At 40.7% G+C, this 21,561-nt stretch overlaps 1 protein-coding gene across 2 annotated transcripts in view; it reads right to left on the bottom strand.

Moving 5' to 3' along the window:
* Positions 1–21,561, bottom strand: part of LOC137641375 (DDB1- and CUL4-associated factor 6-like) — an 861,079-nt gene that overhangs the window by 669,504 nt on the left and 170,014 nt on the right. Inside the window, exon 3 of one of the 2 annotated variants that reach the window (XM_068373879.1) lies at positions 100–278. In XM_068373879.1, the coding sequence (XP_068229980.1) occupies positions 100–278 (179 nt within the window). Of the gene's footprint in view, positions 1–99; positions 279–21,561 lie in introns of those variants that run through there. The other variant, XM_068373880.1, reaches the window with a different exon arrangement.

Here is a 21,561-nt window from a genome sequence, read left to right as displayed (position 1 = left end):
CAACTTATAAAGTATACAGACTAACAGACAAACATACATGAACAAAGACACATACAAAGCAGAAATTATTGAGAAGAGTTGATAGGAAAAAGAACTCACTTCTTGACAATTTCGAATTGTGCACTGCTCTTTGACTCTGAGATCAAACCATCTAACAGTTCCATCCTCTCCGCAAGTAAGAAAGGTATGTGGGTCATCAGGTACGGTAATAATATCATAGCAGGTACTAACGTGACAATTAAATTTGCATTCATGTGTCTCCTCTTCCCTCTCCAGATCTGAGGAGAAAAATTGTCATTTTAGTGAAAATCGCAGGGAATTGAGATTAATAATTTAATTTGTATGTTCATTATGAAGAAATACTGAATTTTTAATGTATTTTTACATATAATAAATAGTCCAGAAGTTCTGAAGGCTGATTAATAGTTGAAAGATTTGTGTTTATACAGTAAGGTCTTAATACCTAAGATAGATGAAGTAGTGTAAATTACATGCTCTACACAAACTTCATAAAAATTTTAACAGCTATCTTTATTATTTTGAAGAACTTACATTTCTTAATTTACTAAAACATTTGATGCTGTTCATGTGAAAAAAACATACACATCTCAAGATTTTATTCACATAATTGAATTGAAAATCTAAACCAAAAGTTATGAACTCTCAAGTATATTAATTTTGCTGATTTAAGCAATGTATCTTTTGAGATTTACAAAGTGCAGGAACGACAAGTCAACAGAGTTGCCAGTATCTCAGATCTAAGTATAGTACAGTAGTAGCCTAGAATTTCTATTGGTTGGCCTTTTCATTACTCAATCCAAGATTTATTAGCAAAGTAGTATACATCAATCGCATACTTTTTTGTAGCAAATATAAAGAAATAATACTTCAAATTTTAAACTCTCTTTTTAACATAAAACAGCAAAGACTCATAAGAAGTTAAAATACTGATAATTTGTTTGAAAAAAAATGACAAATTTGGAAATAATTTGTATTTTTCCTAACAATACAAAGCTTGAGCTCTTTACAGTGGATATTACTTTGACGAAAGCTAAAAACTAGTCAAAAGACGAAATTGCAAGCAGGACTTTCTATGGGTATAGGTGACATTGGGATAGGTATGTGTAGAGAGCTAAAGGTTTGTATATTAGGAAAATTACAAATTACTTCCAAATTAGTCATTTGTTCCGGCACCTTATACAAACTCTTTTGCTCTTTACAGCAGATTCACCTTTAGGTGGGTGGAAGTCCTAAACCCACTTGCTGGTTCCTGACCCGAGATGTGACTCTGTGCTTTGCACGAGCTTAATAAACACTACCTGTCACCCCATTAACTCTTGAAATGTGTGAAAGAGATAACACCCTCAGCAATCAGTGCAATAGTGCGTGAACTAAGCATTGTGATGAGACCAGGTAAGGGCAACGTAAGAGCTAAGTTCCACACTTAATCTAGACATTGCCCGACATCACCTCGCATGGAAATCGGGGACATAACAAATATATATACACATATATCAGGTTACACTAAGGACTATGGTACCCACCTGCAGTCAGAGGAAGCCAGCTTGCAGAGTTCCTGGGATGCTGAAACCCCAAGGGAGCGGGGAATGAAGAAGGAAGAGGGCAGTCAATAGCACATTCATTCTAGACTTACTACCAAGCAACGTCTGCCCTCGACTGACTGCTACTTGTCCTACAAGGGAGCCGAGTTGTTTATGACCACGTTTTTGTGGAGCCGTAATCTTAAATTATATTATTATGAATACAAATAGCAGTTCCTGGTGCATCAGCAGAAGGGACTGAGCAAGATGCTAGATTGTAATTTCCTATAGAAAGAATAGTACCATCAATATGCATATTACAGTAGAGTTATAGTTTTTTAATAATCTTTAAATTTCCCCTACATTCAAATGGGTTTTAAGACCGTTAATATTCTATTGAATTATATATGGACTGAGCATTACGGGGGCTGACCGGCTAATGGTGTTTTTTAAAGACAGGACTTTGACATTCATACCACTTAATAAGGTGACTTAGGACATCTCCAAACTGCATAGGATTCTTGCCTTTGACCTTTGGTTTTGTGATGCCAGGGCAATTTATCCTAAAAATTTGTGTTTTTCAAATTCTATCCCCTCCATTAGTAATTAATATTACAACCTGGGATTACTACCCTATATAGACCTGATGTAGACCTCCAATCAAAGAGACTTTTTTCTAAGAATCAATTTTTTGCTGGATATGATTTTTATTAATTATGGTAAAAAATAAACCTTAAAAAATCAGGGGGGAAATCTAAGGAAAAAAATATAAAACAAAAATTGGAAAAAGGGCAACATTTGACTGTTTTATAATGTCTTTTTAAGTTACATACCAATTTTCGATGCTAAATTTTAAACTAAGGGACAAGATAGAATTTGGTCAATAAGTATAGTTTGGAGATACGAGTGTTCATAGTTTTTCTCTGTATTTTCAAAAGACAATATTAATAAATCATGATTATTATGACTTTTATGTTCCTTTTATAACATTAATAAACCAAAACAAAGTTATTTATCATAAATTAATCATAAAAGAAGATCCCTTTGCTCAATATCTGTCTTCTTTAGGCGAGACGGTCGCTCCTTCATCATCTCTCTCCTTGGAGGAGGTTGAAGAAATATTGAGGGGAAGAAATAGGGAAAAAAAAGAGAAAAATTTAGATTTAAACTGGGGAACCAGTTCCTAAAATTAAAGAGCCCTCTTGCTCGTCACAAAGCTTCTTCAAGGAAATGAGATTCCGTGGTGAAACCAAATGACTCCGTCAAGGCATTATCTTGTAAAGAGGCCATCTGATGGGGAAGATACAAAAATAGTTAGCAGCGCTGATCAAGTTTCATTGCCAGCTTTTACTAGCAATCAATGACATCTTTCCAAATTGCCTTGAAGAATGGTGACAAACTTTTTTTCAAGATACTCATAGCCCTTAATCATATAGCTATCCCCTTCCTTGTAGGAAGCGACATACCACACTATGATTCTTAGAGCAGATTTTTTTCTTAACCGTTCGAGCATGAAGTCACATTATGAGTTTGTTATATTTTTGCTGTTATACTACTTCACATAGCCAGACAGGCCAAAAAATTCCTTATTCTTAGCTTTTATGAAGAAAACTTTAGCCTTAGTCTTCTTAAGTGATACAAATTTATAAATTCCTTATTTTTAGGTTTTGTGAAGGCAACTTTAGCCTTAGTCTTCTAAGTGATATAAATTTCTAAATTCTGTTTATCATCATCTTAATCCTTTCAATTTTTCTGAAATGATTTAAAAGTTTATACTGTATATAATTTCACAGGTCATATTGTGGGAAGCATCCACATCAGGGAACTTTCATATTTTAATCTTTAACCCAAATAATTTTAACCCTTGAGGTCTTGGGAAGAGGGAACTAAATTTTCTAGTGTGATAACACTGGCCACTGAGTCATTTATAGAGATATCCCTTTATATAAACGAGGTTGTTTTCCGAATTTTCCTTATTTGAATTAGCAGACGTAACCACGTCTGGTGTTCACTATTTGATCTAGGGTTAAAGGATATATAAATTTTGCTCATTTTGGGGGGGGGGGGGAGGGAGGGGGTTGAAGGCAAGAATAATAAAAACAAAACATATTAAAAGAAAAAAATTTTAGGGGAGGAAAATATTATGACTATCTGATATCCTAAAGGAGACCCAATAAATTTGTCATGAAATTATTCACTTTGACCAATGACGCCTGTGAGAGCTGACTCCTGAATGTCCACTCCTTATCCTCCCAAGATGAGATGATACCACTATGGTTAGTGTGGCTCAAGTGTAAGGCGAGCCCGCTTGATGGGCCTGAGAGCATTTAAGGGATTTTGATGTAGGAAAAATCTATTTTTGGTGGGATAGCCATGTCATCCTGATGGAAGTTCCCTTCGGCTGCTTCCTACTGTATAATATTTCTGCGAGTGATATTACAAGAGAATTACCGTCAGGTAGCATGGGGTTCTAATCCCCGGAACGACTATCCGTAGACATCGTGTATAATCAGGGATATATCCTAAGATAACCATAGATATCTGCACCCTAATAGACTTTACCCAGTCTAATCCACTAAGGGGAAGGCTAAGAGAGGAGCCGTTACATATCCTATCACCTTTCGGTGCTCTCACACATCCCTGGCACTTCATTCCACATTGCAGTGGAACTACTGTGGAAAAGAAGCATCCTACGAGGAAATGGGAAGGGACGCAGTAATGGGTGGGCCATCAGGACGACATGGCTATCTCACCCAAAAATGTTATTTTCATTATAAAATAAATTTTTGAACATACTTACCTGGGTAGTTATATATATAGCTTACGACTCTGATGTTACGGCAGAAAATTCAAAACTCGCGCCAATCGCCGATTGGATAGCCAGGTGTACTACCTGCGCACCCTAGCGAGGTACCTCGGAACCATCCCCTGTTCCCTCATATTTTCCATGCCTCTAGTCTCTAGAGGGGAGGAGGGTGGGAACTTAATTATATATAACTACCAGGTAAGTATGTTCAAAAATTTATTTTATAATGAAAATAACATTTTTAAACATAAGACTTACCTGATAGTTATATAAATAGCTGATTAACACCTTTGGTAGAGGGTTAGAGACAGCCAAAATAGTAGGAATTTTTTAATTAAGAATTAATAAACAAACTTATGGGTTCGTACCTGATAAGGAAGCTGACTTCAATGAATTCTTTCATTATGTCCGCTTTCCTTATGAGATCCAGCGATCCACCCAGGGGGCTGAAGACCTCTAGGAGCTGTCAAACAGGTCTAAAAACATCTATGTGACAGGACCTCTTCCAATACCCTTGTTCTGGGCACTCTCAAGGAACAAATTGACCACCTGACTAAAATCAATGATTGTGGAAGACTGTCGCAATCTCCACAAACAACCATAAAAAATATAAAAGTTCCAAGAGAAGATAAAGGTATTAGGATTATGGGAATGTAGTAGTGGATCTTTCCCCCCCACTACTGCACTCGCTGTTATGAATGGTCCCAGAGTATAGCAGTCCTCATAAAGAGTCTGGACACTTTTCAAATAGTGTGGAGTGAACACAGATTTACTCCTCCAAAAGGTTGTGTCCATAATGCTCTGCCACAATCTATTCTGCTTGAAGGCCACTGAAGTTGTTACAGCACTAACTTCATGCGTTTTGACCTTTAAACCCTTGAGGCCAGTCTCACTGTAATGCGTATGAGCCTCTCTATAAGAGTCTGATGAAGACTGAAAGGACATTCTTGACATCTGTAACGAGGGCTTCTTGCTCGTGCACCAAAGAACTTTCGACTTGCCTCGCAACTCTTACATTCTGCCCAGATAGAACTTCAGGGCTCTTACTGGACACAGGACTCTCTCCAACTCTTCGCCAACCACCTCCGAAAGATTCGGAAACTCAAAAGCCTTGGGTCAAGGTTGAGAAGAGCGGTCATTCTTGGCGAGGAAGCCTAAATGCAATGAGCAGATAGCTTCGTTATCTCGAAAGCCAACGTTTTTACTAAACGCATGAATTCACTGATTCTTTTAGCTGTCGCAAGACTAACACAAAAAATAGAGTTTTCATCGTGAGGTCCTTAAATGAAGAAGAATGCAAGAGCTCAAGCTTGTCACTCATAAGGAACTTCAGGACAATATCCAGAATCGAAGCTAGTGAATCCTGGTTGTTTCGATGTTTCAAACGATTTGAGAAGTACCTGTAGGACTTTATCATTCGAAAAGTCCAAGATACTGTGCCTGACTATAGACGCTAACAGACTCCTGTATCCCTTGATGGAAGAGGATGAACAAATGAGCTTCCTTCGAAGGTACAACAGGAAGTCAGCAATCTGAGCTGTGAAGATACTGGAAGAGAAAACAGAGTTGACTGCACCATTCTCTAAAACCTCCCACTTGGATTGATAAATCCTGATGGTAGAAGTCCTTATTGCCTTGTAAAAGCCCTAGCTGCCTCCTTCGAAAAATCTCTAGCTCCTGTGAGTTTTCGATAGACTAAAGGTAGTTAGATGAAGAGCTAGGAGACTTGAAAGGTACATTTCCAAGAGAGGATGTCTGAGTAAATCTACTCTAAAGGAAGGCTTCTAGGAGAGTCCATCATCCATTCCAGTATTTCTGTGAACCATCATCTTGAGGACCAAAAGAAGGCCACTAGAGTCACCTGGTCCCTTCGTGTGACACAAACTTTGTATCACCTTGCAAAGGACATTGAACGTTGGAAAAACGTACGCGTCTACATTGGACCAGACTAACAGGAAAGCGTCTATGTGAACTGCTTCGAGATCTGGCCCTGGAGAGCAGTAAGATTCTAGTCTCTTTGTCTGCGAAGACGCGAATAGGTCTATACAAGGACAACACCAAAGTCGCCACAGATTCTTGCAGACTTCTCAATGGAGTGTCCATTCTCCAGCTGAGGCTGTCTGCCATACGTTCTTCCCCCCTTGAATGAACCTTGTTAGAAGGATTACATTCTTCTCCTTTGCCCAGATGAGAAGACTCCCCGCAGTTCCGTAAAAGGACCTCGAGTGGTTTCCGCCTTGCTTGGCAATGAAAGCCAATTATGCAGTGTTATCGGCATTGACCTGCACCACTTTGTCCAAACTGACCCTTCAAAGTTTTTGAGGGTCAACTGGACTGTCAACAGTTCCTTGTATGAAGAGGAAGCTCTTCTGATCCTCTGTCCATAGTTCCGAAGCTTCCAACTGTCCAGTGTTGCTCCCACTCTGAGTCCAAGGCGTCGGGACACAACACAAGGTCTGAGCTCCTCTGTTCAAAGGAGTGACCTTCTGGAAGTTTGACCGGATCGTTGCACCACTGAAGGCAACTTCCTCTGGCATCCAAAAAGGGATGCATACCGACTCTAGATCCTCTCCTTGTCCCAAAATGATTGAGGTAGAATTGGAGAGGACAAAGAAAAATCACACAAGGACAATAGCTTCTAGCTTCTGACTGGCCAGGAAAGGAACCCTGGTCCAGGAAAACTAGGATAAACAGTGACATATCAATGGTCACACAGAAAGATTCAGCCTTCCCAGGGAAAAAAACCTGTCCCAATGAGGAGAGGGTTCCCAACATACTCATCCACTTCCTTGCAAAACACTTCTGTATCTTTAGAAAATATTGCAGTTTCAAGATGGCTTGCTCTGTTCTAAGGGGAGATGTAAAAGCCCAAAAAAACTTGACTCTGAATCACCATCCTTAAATAAAATATCTTTTGTGATGGAGTCAGAAGATCTAACAGAAGTAGTGACGTGTGTTTATCAGGATACATCTCATTAAGGTTCTGACTTCTGGCGTCAAGGGAAACCAGATCCCCGCCTCTGTCGCCGCGTTGTTCTAAGGCTAGACGCTCGATAAAAAAGTCCGTGATCAAGGAGACTGGAATTAAGGCATCCAAGATCTCGACATTTGATTCGACCAGTGTCATCACGAAGTCTGAGGTTCTCATGTTTAATGTCATGCCTCATGCTAGATCTTCGACGTCAAGCGTCCTGAAAGACGTGGAGCCGAGCGTCCTGAAAGACGAGGCGCCGAGCGTCCTGTAAGACGTGGCGCCGAGCATCCTGTAAGACGTGGCGCTGAGCGTCCTAGAAGGTGTGGCGCCAAGCATCCTGTAAGACGTAGTGCCGAGCGGCCAACAGAGCAGGACGCCGAACGTCCTATAAGACGTGGCGCTGAGCGTCCTGGTGTCAGAAGACTCTCGACTTGTTGACAGGAAGACCCAATTCTTTTGATAGGCTCAACGTTATCTGAAGATCCTTCACGAAAGATAGAAAGAATGAGCTCTGAGAAGCCAAACGCCCAGATACAGGGAGGCTCTGATATCTCTTGAGTGCAGAATTCTGCTACAATTAGCATAAGTTTCGTGAACATTAGAGGGGTGGAGCTGAGATCAAAACACACGGCCTGAAACTGACACATTCTTCCCCCTTCCTCCTTGTAAACAAACTTCAGATAAAGTTTGATTCCATAGCCTGCCTCTTAGACTCCTCTCTAGATCTGGGAGAGAGATCTATTGGAGCTAAAACTAAAGAAGGTTTCCCTACAAAAGGAAATTGTAATCCTCCTTCAGAAGATGTACTGACCAAAGGTCTGCTCCCCTCTTCTCCCAAGATTACCAGAAGTTTTGTAGTCAGGCTCTACTGTCTGAAGGCGAAAGCAGTCAGACTCTGCTTCGCCCTGTGACCAGGCTGACATGAGTCTTTTATAGTTCATATATGACATATCTGTTTTTGATGTTGTCACTGTTTAAGAATGATTTATTGTTAATTTATTCTCATCATTTATTTATTTCCTTCTTTCCTTTCCTCACTGGGCTATTTTTTCGCTATTGGAGCCCTTGGGCTTATAGCATCTTGCTTTTCCAACTAGGGTTGTACCTTGGCTAGAAATAATATGTTATTTTCATTATAAAATAATTTTTTAAGGGATTTTGACGAAGGAAAAATCTATTTCTGGGGAGAGACCTGTGACGCCCGGCGAAAAAGTCCTTCTTTGTACTTTTTCTGATATAAATCTTCCAAATATACCAGAGAAAATTAAAAGCATGGAATGCAGAGGTTACAACCCTCGCGCGAGCACCTTGTTGGTGTCGTATATCTAACAAGGGCGTTTGTAAAACACTATTCACAGGCTGTCTTCCATTTAGATAATCCCTTCATCAAAGGGGGAGGGCCGTGACAGGCCCTAGAGAATACAGTTGGGTTACCCTACCGACACCTACCACTCGTGCTCACCAGGTCATCCTTCTGCAAGAACATATGGCTTGGCAAGGAAAGGGTGGGTCCGTACAAAAATAACCGGGAAGGGTTTCACCGGGCGTCACAGGTCTCTCCCCAGAAATAGATTTTTCCTTTGTCAAAATCCCTTTTCTGGGTCGACCTGTGACGGCCGGTGAAAATGTACCAGAGAATGCCTTCCAAGCCCAATAGATTACAGTAATAACATAATGAGGAGAATACAATCACCATGTACGACAATGCTATGATATAATAAAGTAATCGTCCAATTACCAACCAGCCAAATGACATAAGGAACGTAAGGTTAAATAATAATGACGACAAGGAACTAACCGAGTGTCGAATCGCAAAAGGCATCAAACCTTACATGTCAGGAACGGTAACTACAATAACAGTTAAACCATAGGAATTAAACATGGCAAATATCATAGGGCTAACGAACTACCAAGGAGAGCGGCGACGTGGTGTGAGTGGCGGGTAGGAGGGAGAAGAGAAGAGATGGAAGAAAGGAAGAAGAGGAGATTAATGGGGAGGGATAAGGCTCCCCTCTGCCATCGTCGGGTATTTAAGGGCCTGTAAGATCTTTAGATATTAGCGTTTGACAACCATAGGGGATTTCCAACCCGTATATTTTTTAAAATCATCAAAGTCCCTGTTCTGGAAGTCATTGTTGGAGGCATCTACTGTCCGTATATCATGAGCCTGGGGAAATGATTCCGGATTAGTATGTTTAATGAAGTAGAGGATTTGTTGCCTGATACCGTGAATGGAAATAGTACCTCCTTGTTCCCTGATAACCAAGGGGCCAGACGAGCGGGTGGCTGTTCTAGCTAAAAAAGGGCCTTGAGAGTGTGACTGTACACGGAGAAAAATCCTGGGGATGAAGAATAATCTTCCGAGGGGAGCACCTATTTTGCGGATCCTCATTTTTTAGCTAGGAAAGCTTTGTCTGGAAAAGGAGTACTTCGGCTGAAGGGAGGAAATCTATGTTTTCCGGGTTTCATGAGAGAGCTGCTAGTTCTGATGTTCCATCACCTGAGGCCATAGCCGTTAGAAATAAAGTCTTCCTAAGAAGAGTGATATAAGAGCAGGATTCATTGTCCGTGTCCTTCGCAAGTTTGAGAACACCGTTCAGAGACCAAGAGTCCTTTTGTGGCCGAACCGAAGGTCGAAGCCTAGCACATGTTTTTGGGATTGATGAGAAATAGGAATCAGCTAGGTTAATGTTGAACCCAACAAGGAAGATCTTCTTCAAAGCTGACTTGATGGTGGTTAAAGTGCTAATTGTTAGGCCTTTGTCAAATAGGAACCTCAAGAAAGAGATGGCTAAATGCGGGGACATACAAGTATGGTCTGCACTCTTAGGGGACCTGCTAGTTGTTAACGGCCGAATCATATTGGCGAATTGTCGAGTCCCTTTTGTCCCATTCGATGAAGAGATCGTTTTCCGGTTCAATGTTCGCGTCTCTACGAGCTGCAAACTTCCTGTAGTCCACAAAGTTAGAGTTTTGGCTATCCTTGAGTAATCTGACACAGTGAGTTTGGATACTCGGGTCAGTTTGAGGAACGGGATCCGGATGGGACTGAGTTTCAACTTGAGGAGGAGAGGAAACCAACTGTTCTTGGCCAGTGAGGTGGTACTAAAGCCACTGCGCCCCGGAAGGAGCGTAGTTTGTGTAAAAGTTTTTAGAAGATTCCCTGGGGGAGATAGGGAAATCTTCTTCTAATGGTTCCAATCACGGGGTAATGCGTCCATGGCATAAGCCCGAGGGTCCAGGGTTGGGGTCACATAACAAGGAAGTTTGTGATTCATCTGAGTTGCGAATAGATCTACCTGGAGGCCTGGAACGAGCCTGAGTATCCACCGGAATGAAATTATGTCTAGAGACCATTCTGACTCCAGTGGATCCGTCCTGGATAGTGAGTCCGCTCTCACATTCTGGCCTCCCGCTAGGTGAGGTGCTGACAGGAACCAGTTCTTTTCTGTTGCCCAGGCGAAGATAGTGATCAGGATCTGATTCAGGTTGGGTGACTTGGATCCTCCTCTGTTGACGTAGTGTACTGCATCTGTGCTGTCTGACACTACTCTGATGTGGGTCGACCTCGGAGGAGAGTCTCTCTTCAGGGTCAAGAACACTGCCATGGCTTTGAGAACAATGATATGGGACTGTTTCATGGCGAGTGACCAAGAACCTGAAACATGTGATGTTCGGAGTAATCCCCCCATCCACTTAGAGACGCGGCTGTATGGAATGTCACTTGTGGAGGTGGGAATTGTAGAGGAACCGATTTGGAGAGGTCCTTCGGTTCGGCCATGGGCGTAGTCTCATTTTCAAGACAGAGGGGATCTTCGAGACCTTGTCTCTTATAGGTACTGTAGCTCTCTTTCTCCAAACTCGATTGATGTCTTTGAGTTTGGCTTTTATTAGGAGATCTGTTACTGAAGTGAATTGGAAAAGGCCGAGGATACTTTCTAAGGCTCTTTGGACACCTGTTTGTGTTTGAGAAAATTTTTGATCTTGGAAACTATTCCTCTTACCTTTTGGAAGGGAGAGACAACGTGTGCTTCGAAAGGTCCCACTGAATGGCTAACCATTCTAAGTGGCCTGATGGTTGCAGGCGAAATTTTTTGGAGATTGACCCGAAATCACAGGTTGTCGAGAAATCGAAGTAATTCCTTCGTAGCTCTGTTGCCTTCTATGGCCGGCCGGGGCCAAATGAGCCAACCGGCCAGATAAGCAATGATCTGTATCTCTTGGTTCCTGAGTTGTTCTAACACTCTCTCTCCCAGTTTCGTGAATATCCTGGGATCAATGTTGAGGCCAAAGGGCATGTCTTGAACACAAAGGCTTTCCTGCTTAGGCAGAAACCCAGATAAGAAGAGAAGTTTCGAGCTATAGGCGCAAGATAATAGTCGTCGGTAAGATCGACAGAGGTGGTGACTGTCCCACGGGGAAGTAAGGTCCGTACCTGAGAGATAGTCAACATCCGGAACTTGTCGCAGAGAATATAAGAGTTTAGCTTGACAAGTCCAGGTCAACTCTCAATACAACAAGCCTTTCTACGGAATTGTGAACAGGTGGCTTTGGAACTTCAGTGATCGATCCCGTTTGATTGCTTCTTCTTGAGTAACCCTGTGGTGTACTCTTTCAGGATGGGAGTGGATTTCTGAGAGAAGGTCACTGGTGGAGGAGGAGGACCTTGTGGCCATTTTCACCTCAAACCTTTAGAGATTATGCTATGAGCCCACAGACCGAAGGTCCAATGGTCTCGAAAGTGGTAAAGTCTACCCACTACCAGGACCACCGCGTTGTGAGGGAGTGAATCTAGGTACTTTCCTTCTCCGAGCCCCCTTTTTCCTAGGTCCGTCTCGATGGCGAGACTATCTTCTACTCCTGTAGCTTCCTCTCTGGTGTCCACGAAAGGAGCCTGAGGGTTCGGATCTAGGGCTGTATGCAGGTAAAACATCCCAACGGGGTTGGGCTGTGTACCTGGGGAATCAGTGAGGTAGACCACCTGATGAGGGGGATTTGGATGCATAGACGTCGAATCAGAGGAAGGCTGTGATGACGAGTGGGTAACCGACTATCGATTCCTGTCTGATAGAGGCCTCAGACAGAATGTATTTCCCACAACTAACCCGATCAGACCATCAAACGTGTAGGTCGAATTGGAAGGGCAGATCTTGGAATTATCGTACCCCCCAGACTGACAACATCCTGGTCCAGACAGATCAGGCCTGCCCTTTAGGAAATAATACTGTTACCTTCGGTACCTTGTCTAACCTAACCAAGGCAATCTCTTTCAATCGAACGAATCCGTTGAACAGGAATTCTAGTACCTGGGAGTAAAATCTAGGTCCCCCAGAGGGAGGACGTCTATGCCATCCAGATTTATGGTACCATCTATATATGGAACATGTAAGGCAAATCTCTATGCGTTGTTTTTATCGAAGGAGGTTACTTCGATACGCCTGGGGCTGTAGGGGGAAACTTCCGAGTTCCTGAATGGATCCGACTCACCACCATACTTTTGAGCTCCGTCATAGCCCCTTGGTTTTCCCTAGAATGTGTTGCTTTTAGCAGTCACGGTTTATGCAGGGTAACATGAACATCAGGATCCTTTAAGGGTCCTAGGTCGGTGACGTAGGTAATTGCAAAGCTGAAGGCTCAAAACTCATCCCCACCTACCTCCCCGTCCATGGGGTCGTCGTCCAACCTTAGAGAGGACACTCTGAGGAGATAGGGACCTCTAGATGGAGCATTTCTTCCCAACCTTGATACCCAAGGGCAGAGAGCCTCTCTTGCAGGCCAGAGAGATTCATCATCATCCTGACGGGAACCATGTAGGCGAACCTTCTGTAACAGAAAGGGGACATAAGTCTGGATGTTCCTTGAACTTTGGTTAGTGATCCTATTCACAGGCTGGGATCAGCTGTATAACTCATAAAAATCAATTTTAAAGAAAAGTCATTTAATGTACTATCTTTTGGGGTATAGTTCGACACTTGTATTCATGAAATGTGACACTGTTGGCGCATTCGCCACAGGTTGGCCACCCCTGACTCAGACGTTCAGAACCGGGTTTAACATTATTTACTGGATATTAATATTCTATTGATTCATCTGTTCACTGACCAGAGTTTCAAGGAACAGTAGATAGCCTCTCATGTCATGGTTGGTCTCGACCCGGCCCTTCATTAGAAGGGGCTAACGTTCGGTTCCCAGTACTGAGTGGAAACGTATTTCTATTTGAACACTATGTTGTATGGATATTTATTCATATTTAGGCATAGTTAGAATTGAATATGCATAAATATAGGCATAATCAATTTATTTCTATTTGAACACGATGTTGTATGGATATTTATTCATATTTAGGCATAGTTAGAATTGAATATGCATAAATATGGGCATAATCAATTTATTTCTAATTGAACACTATGTTGTATGGATATTTATTCATATTTAAGCATAGTTAGAATTGAATATGCATAAATATAGGCATAATCAATTTATTTCTATTTGAACACGATGTTGTATGGATATTTATCCATATTTATACATAGTTAGAATTAAATATATGCATAAATATAGGCATAGTTATGTTCATATATTTTTATTTGGACTTTCAAGAATAGCTAATGAATATTACCAACGCAAATTCAAAGTGTCATTAAAGTAAGTACAGTTTACTTTTTATTCATGTTAAATCCTTTCCTTTACAGCAAAACAAAAGATTGGCCACCCATGGTCTGAGTGATCTCTGTCTGTACCGGAGCTCCGGTAACAATCTCCGGTACAAAGGTCCGTCATAGTGACAACGTGAACACCAGAGGAAAACTAATATTAACCTCAATGCTGATCGCCTGTACGATATCCGGTTAAGCCGGAGATTCGATGAAAAGGATCGTAATAACGACATTGTGATTATTCATGAAAAAGGGTTCATACCCTGATTCTGATCGTCTGATTGATCTCTGTTTGTACCAGAGAACCAGTACAAAAGGTCCGTCATCGTGAAAACGTGATCCTCAGCGGTACGATAACATTCTCTAATACTGAATGTCTGTGTTATCTCCAGTGAAGCCGGAGATTCGATGAAAAAGGGACCGTAATAATGAAACTGTGAAATCTTCATTGGTATCACATTGTTAACTCCGGTTCTGGATGTCTGCTTGATCTCTGTTTGTACCGGAGATCCGGTAGCAAAGGCCCGTCACCGTGATATTGTGACCGTCCCCGGTACGATAACATTAACCTCAATGAATGTTTGTGTTATCTCCAGCGAAGCCGGAGATTCGATGAAAAAAGTTCTGGACGTCTGCTTGATCTCTGTTTGTACCGGAGATCCGGTAGCAAAGGCCCGTCATCGTAATATCGTGACCGTCTCCGGTACGATAACATTAACCTCAATGAATGTTTGTGTTATCTCCTGTGAAGCCGGAGAGACGATGAAAAAGGGGGCCGTAACGGTGTAATTATGATCAAACATGACAAAGGTTCGTGTGTAAAAGGCTTCAGCCGGAGTCCGAGTGCCGGATTTCACCGTTGCACTCCAAAAATCTGCTCCTGTACGATAACTAGTTCTCACCCAATGAGTATCCATTATAGCGGAGCATAACTCAAGGCAGAGCTAAGCATAACTCAAGGCGGAGCTAAGCATAACTCAAGGCGGAGCTAAGGGTGTCGGTATAAAACGACCCCAATTAATGACTCATACCCTAACGTACCTATTAATAGTGTTAGCTATATTAACAGTAACCACATCAATAAAAACGTTTATAATATTAAACGTACTATCATCAACTCTGATACTAAGAGGAGGCCTGAATAACTCGTGATCGTATAAAAACGGAGAACGGGAAATTCACCTCTCTTACTCGAGCTAACAAAGAAAACGAGAGAAGAGATAACTCATATCTGTAGAACAGGGAACGAGCACTCTCTGTTTTCGCTCTCCAGGTTACATAATAAAAAACTAACATCACACAATAAAACAAGAAAATTAGTAAAATTGATTGCTTTTCTTAGTAATCGTAATAACCAAGAACGAAGAATAACGACAACGTAACAAATAAACAAGGATATAGTCTAAATCGAAGCCTCTGAGGCGAGTACAAACTAACAGACTAAATCGCTAAACTTTAATTCGCTATTCTTTAAATCGCTATTCTTCGTAGGTCCAAATTGGACTTGCAAGCAAATAAATACCATAGTAAAAACTAATAAAAATTAATGATAACACAAAAAGGCCATAAAACGTAAGTGATATAACCTAGATGACAGAGTACCAGATGGGCAAAAATAACTAGAATATTACCGAAGCGAACATAACCCAAAATGGCTGCCGATACCTCGGCAGGACAATCGCTTCCAAAACTAAAAACCACCATACAGTGAACCCTCGTTTATCGCGGTAGATAGGTTCCAGACGCGGACGCGATAGGTGAAAATCCGCGAAGTAGTGACATCATATTTACCTATTTATTTAACATGTATATTCGGACTTTTAAAACCTTCCCTTGTACGTAGCACTGTTAACAAACCACCCTTTAATGTACAGAACACTTAATGCATTTACTACAGCACCCTAAACTAAAACAGGCACAAATATTAAAGGCGATTTTATATCATGCGTTTCCTAAACACCTAAAAAGCACGATAAAAAATGGCAACCAATGTTTTGTTTACGTTCATCTCTGATCATAATGAAGAAACAAACTCATTTAGTGTACAGTACACATATATGTATAGGTTAGTTTTTGCATCGATTATATTGATTATACAGTACTGTATGTTGATTTGTTTATTACCAATGTTTTAGTTTACGTATTTTTCTTAGGACTTCCAAATGAAATGTTTTTCTTTATGACGCCGCCTGAAACGACGGCGTGTACGCTCAGTAAACAACCACGCTCAGAACAAACAAGGCATTTAACGCGCATGATGATAGTGATAAATAATGATACAGTACATACAGTATTTGCAGTAAAAGCATTTACAAAATATGTTACCTTACAAATATAAATTATACAGTATTGTACGTAGCAAAGCAGGAAAACAATTTACGAGAGAGAGAGAGAGAGAGAGAGAGAGAGAGAGAGAGAGAGAGAGAGAGAGAGAGAGAGAGAGAGAGAGAGAGAGAGAGAGAGAGATTGTTTTACGTACGTAAATGTAAATTTTAAACAAAAAAAATATGATAGGTTACAACATGTAGACTTTTAAAACCTTCCCTTTAACTTAATGCATACAGTACGTACAGTACTAAACTATAAAACAGGCACAAATACAGTTTTAGAATGTACAGTAAGAATATTAAAGTAAAAAATAAAGATTGTTACTGTACTCACCACGAAAGAAGTTGAAGAAAAACTTGAATGGTGATGGCGATGAATTTGCTGCACAGTAGAAATGATGATGATGAAGCTGATGATGTCTTCTACTGTGCAGCCAATGATAGTATTTTACGTCTCTTCAGACAGAGGTGTCTTTTCCTGGGACACCTCTTCAACTTCTTCCTGGGAAACTTCAATTTCTTCCGAAGGCGTACTAGCAGGAGAAACTGGCTCTTTTTTGCGAGGCTGGAAGAACATTGTGATCGGAAGTTGTTGCCGCTGCTTCTTTTTTCGATCCAAGAGCATTTTGTAGGGAGTCATTATGTCATCAACCTTGTTGCAGAATTGCATCGAGCGAACCATATCCTCGTCCCACTCTTGCAACATTTCTTTCAACTCCTTCGCATGGTTGCAGGCCTTGGCAAGCCGTTCTAATGTTAAGCCCGTTTCTTCGACATTTTCTTGGGTCTCCTCCTGGGTATCACTCTCTTCCTCACTTGCCGATTTCGTCAGGTCTTCGAGGTCTGCGTCAGTTAGGGGCTGGGAATGGCAGTCCAACAACTCGTCGACGTCTTCAGTCGTCATGTCGCCAACCCGTCACCTCCAATTATGGCAGCCAACTGCACAGATTTCCGTATTGCAGAGTGTTGGATTTCCGACGGAGTAAATCCCTTGTCGTCGTAAACAATATCGGGCCACAACTTCTTCCAGCTCGCATTCACGGTTGCAGGTTTCCTCTCTTGAAGTGCCTTCTGAATATTCTGCAGGCACGTGGCTATGGTGTACTGCCGCCAGTACGCCTTCAAGTTGAAGTCTTCATCCTCGTCATCTTGGGCAGCATCCACACACGCAACGAGGTCCGCCAAGGTATTCTTCGTGTAGAGGGCCTTGAACGCCCTGATAACCCCCTGGTCCATGGGTTGAATTAATGACGTGGTGTTGGGTGGCAGGAACTCAACCTGAATGCCCTCATGCGACAGGTCAGTTGCGTGTCCACCAGAGTTATCCATAAGGAGAAGGATCTTGAATGGCAAGCCCTTCTCTAAGAGATATTTGCTGACTTGCGGGATAAAACACTGATGGAACCAGTTGGAGGTCAGCATCTTCGTAATCCATGCTTTTTGATTATGCATCCAGTACACGGGAAGGAGATTCTTATTTTTATTTTTCAAAGCGCGAGGATTTTTCGACTTATAAATAAGCCGCGGCTTTAACAAAAATCCAGCAGCATTGCCACACATCACGAGGGTAACGCGATCCTTGAATGCTTTAAAGTCAGAGGCTTTGGTTTCCTCTTTGAACAGGAAAGTTTGCGACGGCATTCTCTTCCAAAACAAGCCAGTCTCATCCATATTAAAGACTTGTTCCGGCTTGTATCCACCTTCGGCGATAATATTCTTGAACGTCTGGTTCACGTAAGTTTCAGCAGCGGCAGTGTCAGCGGAAGCAGACTCCCCATGCAGGGAAACGCTTTTCAGGGCGAAGCGTTTCTGAAACTTCGCGAACCATCCTTTGCTTGCGGAAAAACGTTTCTGAGGCTGGGAATCAGTGGATGTCCCTGGTTGAGGATCATCTGCACCATCATCATCTTCAGCATGGTTGCCGTCGTCGTCTTTAGGTTCCTTTGCAGCAAAATTCTCATATAAGCTCAAAGCCTTTGTTTGGATGGTGTTCGTATCCAACGCTATGTTCTTCTTCCGGCAGTCGGCAATCCACACAGCTAAAGCACCTTCCATGCGTACGATCGTTTTATTACGCGTTGTAACGACTCGCTTCGCTGATCTGCTAAAGGTGATTGCAGCCGTCTTTCTAATGTTCGCCTCGTCCTTCTTGATATAGCGAACAGTAGATTCGTTGATGCCAAAATGGCGGCCGGCGGCTGCGTAACTTCTACCATCTTTTAACATGTCGAGAAGCGTAACCTTCTCAGCTATCGTCACCATCCTTCGGTGGCGTTTAGGCTCACTACCAGCCTTAAGAGAAGCAGAACGCTTGGGAGCCATTACAGTAGGATTTACAGTAACAAAAAGTTCAACTTAAAACAGTCGCACACAGCACAGATTCACACAATTAAGAACGTCTACTCAGCGATACGCGGTAACAGAGAGTGAACGATCCAGCCCCGCGAGAACTTTGATGCTGCGGGTAGGAGATGCGGGCAAAACACCAATCACAGGCTAGATAACAAAACTTGAGTTCTGATTCGTCATCTATCAGCGCTTGAACCAATCACAACCCGTCTTACAGTACTATGATGCGTTGGTTACTTACTCATAGAAGATGCCCCGCGCATACCGAACGTACGTAGATTAAGTACAATACCGTAATAATAATAAATAATGATAATAATACTGTACAGTAATAATAATAATAATAATGATAATAATAATAACAATAATAATTTTATTAACAACAACAACAATAATAATAATCATAACAATAATAATAATACAGCTTTACGTACGCTATTTTACGCCTCTCTCTCTCTCTCTCTCTCTCTCTCTCTCTCTCTCTCTCTCGTACGCTTATTCGAAATGTGATTTTTGCAAAAAAGAATATTATTGGATGCAGTACTGTACTACGTACGTATACATAACCCACTTGGCCACGAAGAAAGATAAAAGTCAATGACAATTCTACTGTACTTATACGTAAAAATGTGCAAAATTTATCATTAATTGAATGCCAAGTAACAAACTACCAATTAGCTACGATGGTGAAGATGGGTTGATTTCAATTCTAAGTACAAAATACCTGAATTCGACAGGTATAAGTACAGTAGAATTGTCATTGACTTTTATCTTTCTTCGTGGCCAAGTGGGTTAGTCACTGTCTATATAAGCTTGCCGACCAGGGTTCGATTCCCGGCCGGAGCCAAGCTCTTATCTTTGTGTGATTTCGCCTGGGGCTCTGATCCCGAGGTCGTTAAGAGAATCCAGACATTAATATATCAAAAATATATATGGCTTATTTGAATATGAAAAACACGTAAAAATGTGCAAAATTTATCATTAATTGAATGCCAAGTAACAAACTACCAATTAGCTACGATGGTGAAGATGGGTTGATTTCAATTCTAAGTACAAAATACCTGAATTCGACAGGTATAAGTACAGTAGAATTGTCATTGACTTTTATCTTTCTTCGTGGCCAAGTGGGTTAGTCACTGTCTATATAAGCTTGCCGACCAGGGTTCGATTCCCGGCCGGAGCCAAGCTCTTGTCTTTGTGTGATTTCGCCTGGGGCTCTGATCCCGAGGTCGTTAAGAGAATCCAGACATTAATATATCAAAAATATATATGGCTTATTTGAATATATATATATATATATATATATATATATATATATATATATATATATATATATATATATATATATATATATATATATATATATATATATATATATATATGTGTGTGTGTGTATACATATTATCATTATCATTATTACTTGCTGTGCTACAACCCTAGTTGGAAAAGCAGGATGCTATAAGCCCAGGGGCTTTAACAGGGAAAATAGCCCAGTAAGGAAAGGAAACAAGGAGAAAATAAAATATTTTAAAAACAGTAACAACATTAAAATAAATATTTCCTACATAAACTATAAAAACTTTAACAAAACAGAAGGAAGAGATATTAGATAGAATAGTGTGCCTGAGTGTACCCTCAAGCAAGATAACTCTAACACAAGACAGAGGAAGACCATGGTACAGAGGTTATGTCACTACCCAAGATTAGAGAACAGTGGTTTGATTTTGGAGTGTCCTTCTCCTAGAAGAGCTGCTTACCATAGCTAAAAAGTCTCTTCTACCCTTACCAAGAGGAAAGTGGCCACTAAAGAATTACAGTGCAGTACTTAGCCCCTTGGTAATCTCAGTGTTGTCAGGAGTATGAGGACAGAGGAGAATAAGTAAAGAATAGGCCAGACTATTCGGTGTATGTGTAGGCAACGGGAAAATGAACCATAACCAGAGAGAATGATCTAATGTAGTACTGTCTGGCCAGTCAAAGGACCTTATAACTCTCTAGCGGTAGTATCTTAACGGGTGGTTGGTGCCCTGAACAACCTACTACCGATATATATATATATATATATATATATATATATATATATATATATATATATATATATATATATATATATATATATATATATATATATATATATATATATATATATATATATACATATATAAATATATATATATATATATATATATATATATATATATATATATATATATATATACATATATAATATATATATATATATACACGTATATACAGTTGACCATCTTTTATCGCTGGTTCCTGCTTCGCGACTTCAGTTTTTTGCGCATAAGAACAACGCAAAATCTATCAAAATAAAAATTCTAATATTCGCTATAAAATTCACACTGCGCAATGACTTCAAAAAGCCCGCGCTCCTTTACACTTGGAGTGCTGCGGGCCACTACCTATCTCTCCATCCAGCTGGTCCTAGCGCTCTCTGTACATTTTATATCCATTTACTGTTGTGAAAAAATTATATTATTATTATTATTATTACTTGCTAAGCTACAACACTAATTGGAAAAGCAGGATGCTATAAGTCCAAAGACTCCAACAGGGAAAATAGCCCAGTGAGGGAAGGAAATAAAGAAAAACGGCAAGAGAAGTTTAAGAACAATAATATTAAAATAAATCTTTCATATATAAACTATTACTATCTGATCAAGTCCCCAAACCTAACCATGGCCATGATTTTGTAGAAGAATTCCACGAGTTACATTGAACACAGACAGATTTATAACAAAATCTATTTACCAAGGCACTTACCACAGCCTGACGAAGGAACCACCCGAGTTTGGCTGGTACTGCTAATAATAAAATAATACAGTACCTCTAATAAGGAATTGTTGAAAAAAGGATGGTGTTCCCAATCTGCATGGGTGACCAA

Source organism: Palaemon carinicauda, chromosome 5 (genome assembly GCF_036898095.1).
Source record: "Palaemon carinicauda isolate YSFRI2023 chromosome 5, ASM3689809v2, whole genome shotgun sequence".
NCBI lineage: Eukaryota > Metazoa > Arthropoda > Malacostraca > Decapoda > Palaemonidae > Palaemon > Palaemon carinicauda.
Note: the sequence above shows the minus strand (reverse complement) of the source record. Positions and strands in the feature narration are given on the sequence as shown.